We start from the raw sequence: 19,926 nt of genomic DNA, 5'->3' as shown, positions 1-19,926 counted from the left end.
CAACCCAAAATTTGGGTTTTTTTTCACTTTCATTTTCAGTGATAATGGTCACCAAGACAAATAAAGAGGGTTAATCTCCCTAATGTGGAAATAACCAGACAAGTGTTCTAATCCCTCTACACTCTATCCAAAAAGAAAAAAAAGACTTTAGTAATACAGGTGTACTTCGGTTTACGAATTTAATGCATTCTCCGGGACGTTTTGTATTGCGAAAAATTTGTAAGAATGCACTGAAAACCAATTAATCTGTTCCGGATGTCAGAAAAAAGTTTTTAAAAAGTTGCTGTCACTATAGGTCAGTGGCGGTGTTTAAATGTAATTACCGGCTCTTTTTTTCTTCACTATAGCTCAGAGAATCAGCTGTCACTTTCCACCCAGCTAAAAGAAAAAAAGTTTCCTTTTAGTTTATTTCCCGAGTTAAAAGAAAGTTTCCTTTTAGTTTGTTTCCCAAGATAAAAGAAACAAAGTATCCTTTAGCTCAGGAGAAAGTGACAGCTAATTAATTCTTTGAGCTATAGTGAAGAAAACAAAAGCCGGCAATTGCATTTAAAAATCCGCATCGACACACACTTCATATTGCAAAAAAAATTGCATATTGCAAAAAAATTAGTAAACCGAGGCATTATTTTCAATGGATTTCAAACCAAAAATTATGCTAACCAAGGTGTTCGTAAACCAAGGTACACCTGTACTTTAACACTTCACCTGAACTTAATATTTAACCATCACCATTATAGGAAGCTGCCATCTTAGCCTCTGTTTGATCTGCAACTGCCATGGAGCTGCACATGTGATCAGTTATGACACCAGCCATTTGATCGTATGACAGTTTAGTTGAGAACGCAGGCAAAAATGACAGTTAGCATTCCCAGCATGCCAAGAATGTAACTGTTTTTTGAATTTCAGTTCCACTTTACCCCCTGGTCACATCGGGTGCGACTTGGCATGCAATTTGCATGTAATGCGACTTGCAAATCATATGCTAAGTCGCACCCTATTGTCCGCTATTAGAGCGGTCATATTGGTGCGAGTCCTACTTGGTCAGAGCCGCACCGATTTCTTAGTGCATGCACTACTTTTGGAGCGATTTGCATAGACATCTGTGTCAGATGTCTTGCAAATTGCACCTTAAATTGGCATTGTCCCCCGACTTTGAAATCATGCGATTTCACTGTAAGTCGCACGATTTTTGATGTGATAGGGGTGTTAACCCACTTTAATGTCCCGACGTGGCCTTTCTTCCTCTTTATCTGGCGTCAGAGATCTCAGCTATAGAAAAACAAACGGCACCAATTCTAGAAACAACTGATTTGTGATTCTTTGACAACACGTTGCTTGTGTGAAGGAAATCATTTTGTTTCTAAATTTGTGTTTTATTTACTAAAAAAAAAAGATTCCAGAGATGAACCTACCATATACCACAGTATCCATGGTAACCTCACAGGCCTTTACTCACAACATTTTTTCCAGGGACTGGTTATAGTGCTGTCATTAATTAAAGCTACAATCAAAGACCTAGAAGAACATTAGGGGAGGCATGAGAAATGTGTGCATGCACAACCATCACATTCATGAAGCTACGTGCCATGAAGTGCTTTAAACTTCTCCACTTCATTGCTGCAATGCACTCTCCTAAATTTTATCAGCATTAGACTGGGACAGGGGTGGACTGACAACTCATGGAGCCCCGGCAATAGGGGATCATTGGGCCCCTGTGTCCTTGCCCAAACTCAAAAAAGCCTATGAAAAAGGTACCAGGGGCATCTCATGGGGCCCCCTACTGACCCCGGGCCCTCGGGCAGTGCCTGAGTTCCCAAATGGTCAGTCCACCCCTGGACTGGGATATATACAGTGCTGGGTATCTAGGGCCCACTTGCTTGTCCAGAGCAGGCCCTCTACCTTTTCCTCTAAGGCACAAGAAATGTTTTAGCTGGAGTTGGACTTTAAAATATCAGCAAACTGTGTTCTTTCAACAGTAAAAATGTTGAAAAAATAAATAAATGACTATGTGATGAAAAAGGAGCATGCAGCTAGGAAATATTTGAAAATATAAGTAATGTAAGTGTGTTAGCTAGACCAGGTGCTTATGTAGAAGCATGTTATTCTTTCACTATACCACTTTGTTATGCCTGTACATGCCACAGATCACTATGTCTGCAGTGACACCATAAGGCCTCATGCACACAGGACATTTTTTTTACTCTCCTAGAAGCCTTCCTCCTGGCAGCAGAATTTTTGTAGAAAAAACTGCCTGATGCTTTTACAAGCATTTAGTTGCATTTAGGCTATGTTCACACTAGCTTTGTCAGCAGGCATCAGACAGGCATTTGGGAAGCGTTTTTAACCACTGTCTGCCCGCCATATAGTAATATGACGGACACAAGGTGGTTCTCTCGTTCTGGGAGGACGTCATATGACGTCCTCCCATTCTAACCGCGCAGACGCGGCTCCCGGAGCGCGCAGCGCAGAGATCAGCGGTGCGCTGTGTCCCTCGGACACAGCGGATCACCGATCCTCGGAAAGAGCCGAAGATGTCTGCTCGGTCATGTGATCAGCTGTGTCCAATCACAGCTGATCACATGTAAACAGGGAAATGCCGGTTATTGTCACGCTGACAGCTCGTGAGGAGAGGAGAGCCGGTACATGTACGCTGATCACCAGAGCACTGATGATCAGTGTACCCTGATGATCTGTGTAGCCTCAGCAGCGCCACCTGTCAGTGTCCATCAGTGTCAGCTCTCAGTGCTCATCCATGCCACCTGCCAGTGCCCATCAGTGCCACATTTCAGTGCCCATCAGTGCCACATATCAGTGCCCATCTGAGCTGCCTTTCAGTGTCACCCATCAGTGCCAGTCAGTGCCACCTATCAATACCAGTCAGTGCCACCTATCAGTGTTGCCAATCAGTGCCACCTATCAGTGCCAGTCAGTGCTGCATATCAGTGTGCATCAGTGCCGCCTATCAGTGCCCATCAGTGCTGCCTAACAGTGCCAGTCAGTGCCACCTAACAGTGCCAGTCAGTGCCGCCTATCAGTGCCAGTCAGTGCCGCCTATCACTGCCAGCTATCAGTGCCGCCTATCAGTGCCGCCTATCAGTGCCACCTATCAGTGCCGCCTTTCATTGCCCATCAGTGATGCCTGTCAATGCCCATCAGTGCCACCTACCAGTGCCTCCTCATCAGTGCCCATCAGTGCCACCTATCAGTGCCCATCACTGCAGCCTCATTAGCGCACATCAGTGAAGGAGAAAAATCACTTATTTACAAAATTTTATAACAAAAACTAAGAAAAAATGTTTTTTATTCAAAATTTTCAGTGGTTTTTGGTTTGTTTAAGAAAAAATAAAAAAAACCCAGAGGTGATTAAATACCACCAAAATAAAGCTCTATCTGTCACAAAATTTTTTTATATGGGTACAGTGTTGCATGACCGTGCAATTGTCATTCAAAGTGCGACAGCGCTGAAAGCTGGAAATTGGCCTGGGCAGGGAGAAGGGGGTATAAGTGCCCTGTAGGCTTGTGGTTAATGCTTCTCAAATGCGTATGAAAATTCTGTACATGGCAGCACACAGTGCTGTGCACACTGAAGCATTAGCGTCGTGTCGCGGCAAAACTGATGCCTCATGTCGAGTCAGGAGGAGTTGAAGCCTCCCATTCAAGTCTATGGTGACGCTTCTCAAATGCTTGGTAGGCGTCTGCGGAGTGTTTCCGAGGCATTTGCTGAGCGTTAATACCATTAAACTTCATTATAGGCATTTGTGGTGCGGTTTTAACGCTTTGCAAACGCCTATCAAACGCCTCAAAATCGTGCCTAGGGCTTTTGGGGAGAGTTTAAAACGCTTCCCAAGCGCCTGTCTAACTTCTGTCAAATGCTATAGAGGCGTTTGGCAGGAGTTAGAAATAATGTCAAGTGTGAACGTAGCCTTACAGGCGTCAAGCGCTTGGTCAATAATTAATTTCATTGGCCAGAATAATAATTTATTTTGGCCATTGAAATTAATTAACATTCAGCTATCATTAACACGAGTTTAGGTACATTTAGACGCGTTCAAGCACGTCAAGCATTTTTCTGCCAAAACGCTGCTGCTCCTGGATACACTGGCAATGGGGGGGGGGGGTCCTGCCTCTAAACTCTCCGGCCACTAACAGCTGCTAAAAGTCTATGTACGCATGGACACATAGGCTAACATGGAGGAGCATTTGGAAGCAGAAAAAAAACGCCTGCCAAAAAAATTGTCCTGTGTGCACCAGGCCTAAAACTGATATATCATAGTGTCAGCATTGAGAACTGAAGTTAGTTCTTCTTACCCACCAATTAGATTCAGATTTTCAGAGCAAATATGAATTGTACTGTATGTAACTCCAGTATTGATACATTTGATACACCAGTTTCCGTAATACAATAGCCAATTTCACTCTAAAAATGCCAAAAATTATCTGATGGGTCATGTGTATAAATCTGTATACTGTGTGTATGTATATACAGGCATACCTTGGTTTACAAATTTAATTCGTTCTGCGGGATTTTTCGTATTGCGAAAAATTCGTAAACCGAAACGCGGTTTCCCATAGGAATGCATTGAAAACCAATTAATCCGTTCCGGAGGTCAGAAAAAAGTAAATAAAAGTATTTTATCTGTTCAAAAAGGCATAAATACTTTATCTGTTTAAAGGCATAAATACTGTACAGAGACATGATTAACCCCTTTGCGCCGATGCCTCCCGGCCCTTTAAGAGTTTCAGAAGCCAGGAGGTGGACGGGGTTTTAGGGTCATGTGACTGCTGTGATTCGCTGTTACGGCGGTCACATGATCGGAAAGGGTCCCGATCTCAAGGGGAGAGCGGGACCTTTCAGTGAGTCACGGACATATGTGCTGGGAGCACGCAGGGTGCACGCTTTCAGCACGTATGTATTTTCTAATGGCACGCAAATATGCGGCCACTCAGCGTCAAGGCCCAGACGCCAAGAGGCCGCATATTTGCGTGCGCTCGGCGTCTAGGGGTTAAATATTAATTTGTAAATGCATTGAAAACCAATTCATCCATTCTGGAGGTCAAAAAATTCCAAAAAAGTCTTATCTGTTCAAAACTCTTTATAAGGTGCACTTTAAAGGCATAGTACTGTAGAGGGACATGATGTAAAAAAAAATTGTATATACAGAATGAAACCCAGGACTTTTTTTTCTTCCTTTTTGACATAAATGTTCAATAGTCTTCTTACCTGGGTATGTAATGCCCTCTTGTGGCCATTCAACACTCCTAACATCAGTCGGCTTTTAGATCACAGAAAAATGCAACAAGGGAATATGAGCGAACCTCATAAACCATGAAAGGTCAAAGGGAGTCAGCAAGCTGCTGAGGATAATATACAGCCAGGAACATGGATTTACTGCTATCTATTCCTCTGCTTTTTATATAGACACTAAAAGACACCCTCAGATTTATGAAGGAATTATCATCATCTTAAATGGAGATAGATGAGGAAAATGCAGCGCTTGTGAGACATAACGAGAGAACACGGTGCACGCTGCTACCCTGATTTTTTAATATATGTAATAATATATATACAGTATACACATGTAGTTACAAATTTAAATGAACATTCAGTAATGATGTTTTTGTGCGGTATGCCCAGTGCACTATTCTCTTGTTTCATTTCATTCCTATATTTGACATTTTACCTTAGCAGGTTATCAGCTGTTGCATTAATTGCTTCTTCATTTACACCAGCGAGTAAATTAATTAGAATCTCAACTAATACCACAGATAGCAGTCACATTTTATAAATGTTAAGAATTACTTTTAAATTATATTAGCATGTGCCTGCTGTACTGTGTACTTGTGTGAAAAAATGTCCTGTACTCTTTGTATTGTTTCCTTTGTGTGAAATACCTTCCAGTCCCTCTGCTTTCCTACTAAAAACTGACCAGTCTATGCAGGAGAGCACAGTATGGTCAGTTTTCTGGCTGTGCTGGGAGCTCATCCAATGATCAGGCTTGTACTCACATACCCCCTCTGCACGGCCATTCACTGGGAAGATCAGTGTACTGCTGTTTCTCCTCCCCCAGCTTATGCAGAGGATAAGATATTGCATAAAAAAGGGGAAAAGGGTACTTATAATGTTTTCATATCTGTGCACAAATGTTTTGCCTTTCATTTCTATTTTTAAGAACAGAGGATATGATATTGCATAAAAAAGGGGAAAGGGTGCTTATAATGTTTTCATATCTATGCCCAAATGTTTTGCCTTTCATTTCTATTTTAAAAACAGAGGATATGATATCGCATAAAAAAAGGGGGAAAGGGTACTTATAATGTTTTCATATCTATGCACAAATGTTTTGCCTTTCATTTCTATTTTAAACTGAATGAGTTGTTTTACAAGGTGAGAGTTCACATAGTCTTTAAAGCTTGTATGAAATTATAGTGGTTGGGTTTACATGTACTTTAAAGCAAAAAAATATTTTTACAATCTGATTTGAGTGATTCTAGCAGCCACTGTATGTGATTCACATGTCAACTTATCACCCATGGTTTTAAAAGTAGACTTAGTCAGAGCTGCAAATATGAGCAATAATTATTTAAGGGTCAGTCCACCCAAAAATTAGTTATTTATGGGTTCTTACAAATTCTAGGGTGTAACGTACATGTAAGATTTGAGTAGATTAGATGTATATTCAGTCAGAGGTACTCAGACAGTGGTCATCAATTAGCATCATTTGCCTTCTGAAAAGCCCGGAGGAAATGACAGCAGACGAGTTGTCTGCCTGACATTGAAAGCTCTAAAAGGAATATACATACATCAATGTATATACATACATTTTTTTTTTTCGAAGTGGGCAGTGCATAAAATATGTACAAAGTATAAAAAGTTACAGAAATACAAAAAATACAAGAAGACACACAAATGACTGTTCACTATAAAATAAAAGGGAATAAAAGACAGAAGTAAAACTTTACCAGTATTTACCCTGCGACTGGAGCAAGTCAGAGAATCAGCAATCCATTGGTCGATCGAACCAGCTCTGTACGAATAGCGAATGTCCCAGTGTCCGGGTACTCCTTTTATGGGGATATGGACGTAGGCGGGACATTAGTCCTCGGCCAATCGACCATGGGGGGCTGCTCCTGCACCCGCCCACAGGATGCTCTGGATGCTGACCTACCCAAGGTCAATCGGACCAAGGCCGACCCAAACACCAAGTCAGGGATTGGACTTCCGACACCAGTGCAACGGCCCGATCGTGACAGTACCAAACACCATTCGAATGTCGCCATCCAGCGCCACCTAACCATTTCCTGCATTTTCCTGGCATTCTACCTAAGCCACAAATATGGTTTTTATATGCAGATGTAGTGCACAGAGTGCCCTACAAGAAGGGAGTATGTTCATCTCTCTGCAACTAATATTTTAGCTTTCATGAGGGATGAAAAAATACTTAATTGATGTATGTATATTCCTTTTAGAGCTTTCAATGTCAGGCAGACAACTCGTCTGCTGTCATTTACTCCAAACCGGTTTTCCCAGAAGGTGACAACCTTATTAACACAAAAGGTGTCACATCCAGGAATCCGGACTTTTCAGAAGGCAAATGATGCTAGTTGATGACCACTGTCTGAGTACCTCTGACTGAATATACATCTAATCTACTCAAATCTTACACGTACGTTACATAGGGCTTTGATCTTTAGGTGTTTCAGCCCTCTAACGCTATATATTCTCATTCCTCTCAAATGGTTGAATGGCTAGTTCCAAACGTTTTAAAAAGCCAGTTAACAGTTCATTGCATAATAGTTAATGACTTTCCCTTACAACTTGAACTCATTGACATTAGCACAACACCATCCCCTGATTGGTGTAACCATACCTCCTATATGCTCTGATATGCAATTGCTTATAGCCTCAGTGACTGATAAAGGATTTGCTTTTTGACAATTGCTGAGGGAAATATTTACAGGAGTTAGACAAAAAATTTAAACTTTACACGACTTGCAGGTGTGAAACTGGTGTAATGTTTCGTGTTGAAAGCAGAAGTGATGTACAATTCTTTTGCTTCGGCTGTGTGATGAGACACCTAGCTAACAGATGGGAAGCCTCACTTTTGTCATTCACTGAGTACGCTGCTACGGTAGTAATATGGAGTCATGTCAGAGACTGTCTCGTGAAGACTGAGATTGAGCTCTGCAGTCACCTCTGAAGCAGGAAGGTTGCAACTTCCCATTTCACTGTAGGATTCTGCTATTGTGCAAATCTGTTTCCTGTGAGTGCACAGTGCAAAACACAGAGCCCAGACAGATCTCAGTATTAATCGCTGACCACCTATTCAATCCACATGTAAGTCTCAGCTGCAAGCATTTGCTTATAGTACATGCAATGCCCAGGATTTTCTCCTGCCATTATAAATAGAGACTGCAGCTTCAGATTTTACTGCTTACAATGCTATTAAACCCACAACAGTAAAATCAGTCTGTATATGCAGTAAAGCAAGCTTCTTATACTCACTATCTAACCTAAGGGGTTAATACTCTGCATTTCTTCTCTGTTCCTCCCCATTTTAAAGCAACCACCTTTTATCTCCTGATAAGACAGACTGAACCGTAGACATTTTGCACATGCTCAGTTTGGTGTGTATTGCTAGAGAAGTTTTTGGGGTTTTTTTCTTGGGAGAGTGCATGTGGTCAGCACAAGGTCAATCAGCACTGGTCAGACAGAGGTCAGGGGTTTTGCATCCTCCTAGAGCAGAAAGAAAACTCTTCCTACAAGCTTTAGCTAGAGCTGGGCTGAACACTTATAGAAGCCACGAGACTGCTTTAACTTCTGATGATAAAATATATTTAGCAGTTTATATTTACTAAAATAATTGTATTTCCATGTTCTATGTACTGTGGGAGACCAGGTGTAGTGGATGCAGGGTCCTGGGTTTAGTAGCACTTTAAATATTCTGCTACGTAGCAGGGTAGTATACAGTATATGCCAATCCAACTCCTTCCAGAGTTTTGCACTACAAATGTGACAGTTTCTCAGTACATACATAGTTCCATCGTCTGTGTCCTTGCCTCCTACAGAAATACTCTTTATTCTACAATGTGGACATTTAACCGACAGAATATTTTATTACCCCTATCCACATCACAATGCATTCTCTGCACCTCTGTTCTACAGCCATTACATTCTCTGTACCCCTTTTCTACAGCCAACACATTATCTGTACCCCTATTCTAGAGCCATCACATTCTCTACACCTCTGTTCTACAGCCAACACATTCTCTACACCTCTGTTCTACAGCCAACACATTATCTGCTACCCTGTTCAAGAGCCAACACATTATCTGCACCCCCGTTGTATAGCCAACACATTCTCTGCACCTCCATTATACAGCTAACACATTCTTTGCATCCATGTTCTATAGCCAACGCATTATCTGCACCCCAGTTCTACAGCCAACACATTCTCAGCACCCCTGTTCTACAGCCAACACATTATCTGTACCCTTGTTCTAGAGCCATCACATTCTCTACACCTCTGTTCTACAGCCAATACATTCTCTGCACCCCTTTTTAACCACCAACACATTCTCTACACCCTTTTTCTACAGCCAACACATTATCTTCACCTCTGTTCTAGAGTCATCACATTCTCTACACCTCTGTTCTATAGCCAACACATTCAGTGCACCCCTGTTCTAGAGCCAACACATTCTCTGCATCCATGTTGTACAGCCAACACATTCTCTGCATCCATGTTGTACAGCCAGCACATTCTCTGCACCCTTGTTTTAAAGTCAACACATTCTGTACACCCCTGTTCTACAGCCAACGCATTTTCTGCTCCCCTGTTCATGAGCTAACACATTATCTGCACCCCCGTTCTACAGCCAACACATTCTGTGCACCCCCATTCTACAGCTAACACATTATTTGCATCCATGTTCTGCAGCCAACGCATTATCTGCACCCCATTTCTACAGCCAACACATTCTCTACGCCTCTGTTGTACAGCCAATACATTCTCTGTACCCCTTTTCTACAGCCAACACATTATATGCTCCCCAGTTCTAGAGCCAACACACTCTTTACACCCCTGTTCCATAGTCAACACATTCTCTGCATTCCTGTTGTACAGTCAGCACATTCTCTGCACCCTCGTTTTATAGCCAACATATTCTCTACACCCCTGTTCTACAGCCAACGCACTCTCTGCTCCCTTGTTCGACAGCCAACACATTCTCTGCACCCCTGTTCTGGAAACAACACATTTCTGCACTCCCCATTCTAGAGCCAACACATTCTTTGCATCCATGTTCTACAGACAACACATCCTCTACACCCCTGTTCCACAGCCAACACATTATCTGTACTCCTGTTCTACAGCCAACACATTCTCTGCACCAACTGTTCTAGAGTCAACACATTCTATGCACCCCTGTTCTAGAGCCAACACATTTTTGTATCCCTGTTCTACAGACACCATTTTCTCTACACTCCTGTTCTACATCAACACATGCTCTGCACCCCTATTCAAGAGCCAACACATTCTCTGTACTCCTCCTGCTCAGCCCTCCCATCACAATCAACTCAAAGCTCTTCCCCTATCAGGCACCTCTACTGTCTGGGGCTTTTACTAAAAACAGCTTTTGCACTGCCTTCCTTTAGAAATAACAGCTTCCACAACAGCTTCCGGCTTCAACAATCATCTACCACTCAGCTTTACCCCCCTCCCAATACACACTTTGCAGGAATGATCCCTTCTCAAACTACACCAGAAACTCTCAACTTCCCCTACTCCATCCAGCCATACAATTGCTTTCTCCACCTCTCCAGCAACCATCAGCTCCCATTATACCCCTCCCAAATTCCACAGTCAGCTTCCAGTCTGTCTTCCTTGTGATAAGTTCAAGTGAAATGGCACATTCAACAAAATAAGTGTACATCAAAAAGATTAGGGCTAATTTACTAAAGCTGGAGAGTCCAAAATCTGATGCAGCTTTGCATAGAAACCAATCAGCTTTCGGGTTTTAGTGTCAAAGCTTAAATTGTTACTAAACCCACAACAGTAAAATCAGTCTGTATATGCAGTAAAGCATGCTTGTTATACTCACTGTGGAACCTAAGGGGTTAATCCTCTGCATTGTGTAAAAAGGCTGTTTGATCCTGACTTCTCTGTTCCTCCCCTTTTTTAAGTGACCACCACTTATCTCTAGACTGAACTGTAGGCAATCACATGCTCAGTTTGGTGTATATTGTTAGAGAGGTTTTTTTTTCTTGGGAGAGTGCATGTGATCAGCACAGGGCCAATCAGCACTGTCCAGACAGAGGTAAAGAGGTCACGGGATTTCCATCCTCCTAGAGCAGAAAGAAAACTCCTACAAATTTTAGCTAGTGCTGGGCTGGACACTGATAGAAGTCACAAGACTGCTCTAACTGCTCTAACTGCTGATGAGAAAAGGTATTTAGCAGTTTATATTTACTAAAATAATTGCACTTCCATGTTCTGTGTACTGTGCGAGACCAGATATAGTGAATGCAGGGTCCTGGGTTTAGTAACACTTTAACTGAACAAGCTGATGTTAGAAGCTGAATGGCTACCATGCACAACTGCACCAGATTTTGCACTCTCCAGTTTTAGTAAATCAACCCCATTGTCTGACTGGGCATTAATGCATATTAGTGTGTTCTGAACCACTCAAAGGCCCAAAAACAAATCATCCAAAACAGACCAGATGATAAACAGGTACACATTTGTAGGTTAGTTATAATACTATTCTGCTGCCATTAAAGAGCATATACTGGAAATAGTCATCCATGTGTATGATGGCTGATAATTATTGATAAGAGTGTGAGAATTAAGTGCTTCTGTTAACTGTTAACACACGAGTACTCAGAGTTAATGTATGCTAATTTTATCCCTAGAGGGCAGCAGAATAAATGTGTAGCAATACACTGCAAGTCATTCTGTGATCAATTGAAGGATAAAATATGTGTGGACTCTACTTGTAATAAAATAAAGCAAAAAAATAAACATGCTTTTCCTTAGCAATTTCATCTCTTCTAGCCCTAAATTATAGATGCTTATAAAATGGGAAGCTCAGTTACATAATTTGTGTGCTCTGCTCATTTCTGCTGCCCTTCTGCCAAAACTGATATATTCTAACATACAGCAGAATAAGCTGAAGTGTTATGCATAAACATTAGCAATAACTATTCTGAAGCTTGCAGCAAAATTGTAAACACGCTCTTTAAATACGTAATTTTATTGGACAAGAGTACGCGATATTTAACATGCTGCTCATACTGTAGCTCTGGAAAGCAGATGCTGCATTTGTCTGCCCTATGATACTTATGAGTGCTTTTCATGTTGATGTAATGAAATGTATCAAAATGCTATGCACATTACTGGGCATCCAACAACTCAGGCAAGTAGATGGCTGCAATGTCTGCTTATCTTATGTTTATCTGTCTGGCGAATATTAATCTTCCAGCTTGCCAAGTACTGATGAGGTTAAGTGAATTATTTGTACTCTTGCAGTAAATCAGAGGAGGCGGTGTTGTCCACTACCCACAACTCTACCATCTCCGCCACCTGTTCATACATCTGCTTGCATAGGAATGGGAGATCACTACTACCAAATAAAGGAAAAGTGTTTTCAACAGCATTAGGCTATTTGAGGTGTGCCTTATTTTTTTCAGTAGTGTTGTGTTGCCTTTATTGAAAATGCTCATTTATCGTGTGCTGATGGTATCATTTAAGCAGTAGATTGTTTTGGACTGAATAACACCTTTTCTTAACCACTTCAAGTTCAGACACTTTCACCCCCTTTCTATCCAGGCCAATTTTCAGCTTTCAGTGCTCTCACACTTTGAATGACAATTGCGCGGTCATGCAACACTGTACCTATATGAATTTTTCGCATTTTTTTTTAGACAGATAAAACTTTATTTTAGTGGTATTTATTCACCACTGGAATTTTTTTTGCTATATAAATGAAAAAGTCCAACAATTTGGAAAAAAAGTGTTTTTCTTATAAAATTTTGCAAATAAATAATCTTTCTTCATAAATCTTGGCCAAAATTGATTCAGTTATCTTTTTAGTAAAAATAAAAAAAAAAAAAAAAAAAACAAATTAGTTTATAACCAAAAATTATAATTTTTCACATTTTTTTTTACATTTTTATTTTATTTAATATTATTATTTATGTTTTTTAACATACTGTCACCCTAGCAGTACAGTGTCACCATAGTTGTGGGGGATGATGAAGATTTTTTTTTGTTTTTGTTTTTTTACACTGATTGCTTTTACACCCATAAAGGCTGTAGAAGCAATCGTTTTTCCTTCTCTCTGGCTGCATTCTTGCAGCCATTAAGAAATACTGAGTGAGCTGTGATTGGTCACAGCTTGTCACATGGTACAAGGCTGTTGTGAATAGCCTTGTACCATGTGACCTCTGTGATCATTCACAGATTTCACATGTAGTAAGCAATGATGTCAGGAAGTGACATCTTGCTTACTACTATTCATGTGATCACTGATTGGCTAATCAGTGATCACATGATCGGGACCTCACACAGAGGTCCCTTACAACGATCGGTGGACACAGCAGGCACCGGATCGCATGCTGGCAGCTCCCAGGGAGCGCTCACAAGCAGGGAAGCTGGGAGGACATTCATAAATGGCCACCCACCCCTGCATTGCTCCCGTCTGGCTGTTTATATACATGGGCTGGACGGGAAGTGGTTAAAGAAGAATTCTACTCTCTAAGGTTGATTGACTTAAGCTGACCTTACACAGAGCACATTTTGAACAGTTTCTGATGACACTGATTGCTTTTACACCCATAAAGGCTGTAAAAGCAATCATTTTTCCTTCTCTCTGACTGCATTCTTGCAGTCATTAAGAAATACTGAGTGAGCTGTGATTGGTCACCCACTGAAGGTCATTCAGTGGGTGAACCACAAACTGACATCCATTGAAAAATCAAATATGCTGGGCAGAAAATGAGCTGGGATGAACAGCACCTGCATCCAATCACATGCAGGCACTGTTCAGGGATCTGTACAGCCATTAGAGCTGGCTGTCCAAAAAACAATAACTACAGTAGGAGATTTGTCCATTCGTGCTCTGTAGACTTCAAGGTGAACAAAAACAGCTGAAAAGTGTTTGGCCAGCTTAAAGAAACAGAATCAGATCACCTACCAAAGCGAATGTTAACTGAGCTTCGTAAATAAAATGACAGGTGTGTTCACTTCAATAAACCAATCATAGTCCAGAAAACATCCATTTTTTTCCTTCACACATGACAGGTTCATCTTTTTAACTATTGTTACTTTTCAAAATGAATATTGATTTTATTGATTGACGTGAATATCTTCTACTCCTTTGGTTAATCAACCTTTTCTTATCTGATAAGATTCCAATGTTAAAATATGTCAGACGCAGCAAAAGCACCACACTGGTGGTTTTAGAGTCCATAATGGTTTTGAATTAAATAACCGAATTGAAGACTGAAAAAAAAATCCAGTGCGTTTTGAGGGTTCAGACTCTCCCCCTAAAACAGGATGTATTATGTGACCTCACAATGACTGGACTTATCAGTCTGGTTAAAGTGTTTCTTAGTAGCAGATATGCTGACAGGCAACACATACTGTATAGCCCGACTGATAAGATGTCTTGTGAGTCAAGTCCAGTAATTTTTAGGTCACGTAAAATGTAAACCTTGATGAACGGGTATCTGAACCCAGAAAACATGTTGACTGTTAGCTTTTTTCATTGTTTCAATACAGGGAGCTCCTCAGGTTTTTTTTTCTAATTCAGCCAGCTGGGTTGAACGAAAAAAAATGTCTGTGTGTACCAGGCTTTATGCATGTATACACAGTCAGATACACTGTTCAGGAGAGTGTTAGCACTGGACTTGCACATTAGTTGCTATCTTATTCCAAAGAAACTAGGTAAGAGTGCTCATTGGATATTGTTAACAACTTCAACAACATTTATTTAAAGACAAATCCCTGCTTTTCAAATAGATCTAAATTTCTCTTTAAATCATCTAAAGTATTACCATTACCATTAATGACTCTTAATCAGTACCTTCAAAATAGAAGCCGCTGATTATATTAAAAGCAGATCTGTCCCAGGAAATAATGGTTTTCAAATAAACTGTACAATTTTAGGTGTCTTTGATTCCTTTCTGCTATTTCTGTTTTAAGCTAAATAGTGCCTTATGATCTTCCATTTTTTTGTGTTGCCTCTTTAGAATGAGGTATACAAGATTACTAATATTATTAATAATTTTATCTTTTTCATGCATTATAGATGAATGATAATTTGGTAAAGATGTGGTTATGTGATTAATGGGTCCCTATTTAGTGGCCTAAGTTATTACTCCCACTATGACCTTGAAATTTTTTCTATCCTTGCATAGGGTCTTTGATAAGTCTGCTACGATTTGACTCCTAGAAGCTTCCACACGTCCTGGAACACGCAGCAATGCACTGCCAAAGTTGTATGATGACACCATTGTGTGTCTGCAGTCATTTTATCACTAATACTGACTGTATAGAAGCATTGTATGATTCTCATAAATTGTGATCCAAAAAGAGTAATAATAAACATCAGAATGAAAATATAAAAGCTACAATGCCCAGGTAGTACATTCTTTTACAGTATTATGTACTTTACCTTCTGCTTCCTTTCAGGGTCTTCTCCATGTTGAGGATTCCTTGCATCTTGTACAGGAACCACTTATCAATAGCTGTCAGTTTGTTGATTTCATCTAAGGAAATTCCACTTTCTATAGCCTGATATAAAACAGAAAATATTACTTTTAGGTAAAATGCAATATTTTCATATATGTCCTATTATAAATAATAATACTTGCTACTAGTTTTGGCAACATATGAAATATTATTATTATACAGTATTTATAAAGCGCCAATAGTTCGCTCAGCGCTGTACATTACAAAGGGGGACAGAACATGTGACAGAACAATAACAATACAATGCAAAACATGAGGGGATCGAGGGCCCTGCTCTTTCGAGCTTACAAATATGCAATTTACCTTGATATTAATGTATAGTATGTGTCTGTTTCACTTCCATGTATTTTTATATTATTTTTGTATCTTTTTTTGTTTGTTTTTTTAAGTTTTCTCTCATTTTCACTTCCCTCTATTAAACTTTCATCTTTACCTTGGCCATGCTGTACATACGGGTACTGGTGGGTTCGGCCATCTCTTTCCTTAGGTTGGCATCTGCTGGCCATGATTTGTTCATTGGAAGGTTTGATGTGAAGCCATCTACTGATGGGTGGCACATCCTCAAAGCTTTCTGAAAGCTTTCCTCAAAGGTTCGACCAATAGCCATGACCTACAAAAGGTAGTAATTAAAAGGTAGTAATAAAACTGCACAGAAAAGGGTAACCCTGTAAGGGTTAGAGTTCACAGTTTTCACTGCTTACCTCTCCTACACTTTTCATTGAGCTGCCAATTAATCCTGAAGCACCATGGAAACGGTCCAAATCCCAACGAGGTATCTTGGTAACCATGTAATCTAGACTTGGCTCAAAGCAGGCAGTGGTCTTTCCTGACACAACATTCTTAATTTCTGGTAGAGGAATTCCCAAGGCAATTTTGGCAGCGATGAAAGCCAGAGGGTAGCTGCAAAAATGCATATATTAAAATATATGTGCTGCAGTTCAGGCCTTCAAATCATCAATATCAGTATTTCCAAATCTATTTTCAGTAAAGGCACCATTAAAATTTAAAATTCTGCACAATCTTGAGGCACCCATAACAAAATGTGAAAACTAAATGAAAAGTTTTACAGAATGCAGCAACATCTGTACATGTAGGACACCCAATGTTGCCGGCAGCTAGAAAGTTGTAATGGTGCACAATGAAAACCTGTGGCTTTGTGTAATTAAAGGGCAGGCATGATCCACCTGCTGGCTTTTATACAGTTATTGAGCAATTTTTATGCATTTTGCCAAAGCACCCCTGAAGAAACACCCCAGGGTGCCTTGGCACCCTGGTTGAAAAAGGCTGATCTATATCTTAATCCCAAGTGTTAACTTACCCAGTGGCTTTGGATGCCAAAGCTGAACTACGAGAAAGTCGAGCATTGACTTCAATGATGACATATTCCAGTGAGGTTGGATGAAGAGCAAACTGTATATTGCATTCACCAACAATACCCAAGTGTCGTACAACTTTAATGGAGACTGCTCTCAGCATCTGGCACTCCTCATTGGACAAAGTCTGGCAAGGAGCAACAACTATGGAGTCCCCTGTTCATCAAAGAAAGAATGACATCAGTTAAATATCATTTTATAAATGGACAAGCTTATGTGTGTCCTGTAAAAACACCAGGTGAGACATTGAATACCTCATTAAGTCTGTACAATAATTGACTGTGAAACCAAAATATTAGTTGGAAAGAGAAAGGGAAATTTGTTGTTGTGGAGTAACAAAGACAGTTCCAATTTCAGATACTTAGAAAATGAGCCATATCATTTATAAACTTGATTGATTACTAGATTGTACACCAGGCCAAAAGAAGAACCTACAATACAGGCATATTTTTATTTAGGGATTGCACATTTTGTACAAGTATGTTAGTTAGTAGCTTCCTCCCTTACGTAAACATAGATTTAAAAAAGAAAGTTCATTTCAATATAAATAATCATTGCTATTTTAGTTTGTCTTACAATCAGGATAATATTTTTCAGAATTGTGAGATGAAAGGCTACTGTATGCATTATATGTAGGATTTAGGTTTAAAGAATGAGTCAGATTACAAGATTGGTTGAGAGGTTAGTGTGAGACACTTTTAGAGCAATTGATAGGTATCCTCATTCATCTCCCTTTACTTTGTGCCTCCCTGCTGCAGAAGTCAACCTTGAGTAAGATTCAATGTCAGAGTTTGTTGGAGCCTACCTAGGTGGATGACGTCACTGCCTCTCCTCATTTGACAGTGCTCAGGTCTGAAGATTGGATGCTAATTCCCTAACACAGCCACTGCTGTATGTGTGAAGTCCAGAAACCCTGCTCCATCAAGGCACAAGATGGGGGGGTTCCAAAAGAGTAGGAATGGAACAAGATCAGTGAAGGAACATGGATTAGTGAGTACACCTTCCTGTGTGGGTTGGTTTAATAGCAAATTGGATAGGCAAAGTGAAAGTTTGAAATGTACAAGATTATTTTAAGTTTAGGGTTACAAACGAAATTTAAAACAGTTAGTTACAATGCATTTTCAGGTTGGATAATATGACTGCAGGTTTATATATGACAGATTTCACCTTTTTTTAGCTTTAATTACTTTGCCAACATCTGACACTTTTGAGTGATTTATTAAATAAGCTGTGAATGTTCATTTTTCAAATGTTTACTACCTGAGTAAATAAGGTGAAGCTGTGTTCAGTTTTAATGCTCAAATATATGCAAGGGATATTTTAAATATTATAACCACTGTGCTACCAATGTGAAAAATTGGAGGGTTCCTTATATCACTATTTATATGCAAGGGGTATTACAAAGAAAACAGGATTTTTGCTTGAACTTGATGGGATAATTGGAGTGAACAGTGTTGCATCTTATTCATTAAGCTAAGGGAGCATTTACTTTGCAAAGAGAAAAATCCTTTGCTCCATTAGTATATGATGCCCTTAAGCTGAGGTGTCCGGGAAAGTTTCTGCATATCAAATGCCTGACCTCACACAATGAACACTTAATGGAAGGGCAACATGGAGGATGTTTAACTAAACAAGTAGAACGTGTTCACTTTGCAAAATAAACATTCACTTAACTTAGCAAATAAAGTGAAGATGTGTTCACTTTGCAAAATAGAAATGTTTTACTCCCTCAGTGAATCAAGCAATGTGCAAGAAGTCAGACACTTGATTAGCCAGTCACTGTCAGATATCATGTGACCTCCGACTCTCAGCAGTCGCAGGTTCCAAATTCCTCCCCTGACAGGTTCCTTTTATAGCAATTTTAGAGTTTTTGCATAGTTTATGAGATTCTCATCTTCATCTTTCAGTAAATCTTATGGACTGTGTTTCAAATAAAATACATTCTATTCTCAGTACCATACATATATGTAAAACTTCACATAGGGAAACTCAAATGTTTACCTGTATGGACCCCCATAGCATCAACATTTTCCATGTTGCAGACGGTAACACAGTTATCTGCTGCATCTCTGACTACCTCATACTCAATCTCTTTCCAGCCCACTACTGAACGTTCCACCAAGATCTGGTTAGTCATTGCCAGAGCCTTTAAAATAAAAATGAAATAGTTAGAGTTGAAAGCTATCACGTGTAAATTTTGTAAACTCTAAAATTATTACATAAATTGAATTGCAGGAAGAAGATGAAAATAGAGTGTAACATTTGATTGGCTCTACATACTTTATTATAATCCTAAAATAAATGTTGGATAGAAAATAATGAAACAACAGTCTGTCTTCTTCAAGGATAGTGTATGTTACCGGATGTGAGGTATATTACATTTTTTGATACCTAGACTAATATATTTGATGATCTGCAGACTTTATACTCATTCTCACACCAACACAATAAATACATACAATCTCTTGTTATTGAAGTTAGATATTAATTAGGTAGACATCTTTTTTTATGGGAAATTAAATTTGATTTGCAAGTTTGACTTGGTTTTTGGTTTATATGTTTATGCCTTATTTTACCTCCTTCTAAGGGCTCTGTGTCCAAAAAAGATTGTTTCCACTTTTATTAAAATAATGCTGAGATTATAGGATATGTCACCCAGACATTGAAGAAATATTATATATATGTATTGCAATTGACCCCAACTGAATGCAAGCCGTAGTTTAAGTTGTCCATATTCTAAAGCAGCCTTTTTCAACCAGGGTGCCCGGGCAACCTGGGATGCCTTGAGGTTTCTTCAGGGG

At 39.8% G+C, this 19,926-nt stretch overlaps 1 protein-coding gene across 1 annotated transcript in view; it reads right to left on the bottom strand.

The window, feature by feature from the left end:
* CPS1 (carbamoyl-phosphate synthase 1) overlaps positions 1 to 19,926 on the bottom strand; it is a 141,590-nt gene that overhangs the window by 69,419 nt on the left and 52,245 nt on the right. Inside the window, exons 17-21 of the mRNA XM_089672227.1 lie at positions 19,127 to 19,271; positions 17,071 to 17,281; positions 16,454 to 16,652; positions 16,186 to 16,362; positions 15,676 to 15,794 (exon numbers count right to left, since the gene is read on the bottom strand). Of these exons, the coding sequence (XP_089528353.1) occupies positions 15,676 to 15,794; positions 16,186 to 16,362; positions 16,454 to 16,652; positions 17,071 to 17,281; positions 19,127 to 19,271 (851 nt within the window). The remainder of the gene's footprint in view (positions 1 to 15,675; positions 15,795 to 16,185; positions 16,363 to 16,453; positions 16,653 to 17,070; positions 17,282 to 19,126; positions 19,272 to 19,926) is intronic.

This window comes from Staurois parvus, unplaced genomic scaffold, assembly GCF_062004578.1.
Source record: "Staurois parvus isolate SC_StPar_1 unplaced genomic scaffold, SC_StPar_1.0 ptg000011l, whole genome shotgun sequence".
Classification (NCBI taxonomy): domain Eukaryota; kingdom Metazoa; phylum Chordata; class Amphibia; order Anura; family Ranidae; genus Staurois; species Staurois parvus.
This window is presented reverse-complemented; position numbering and strand designations above follow the sequence as displayed.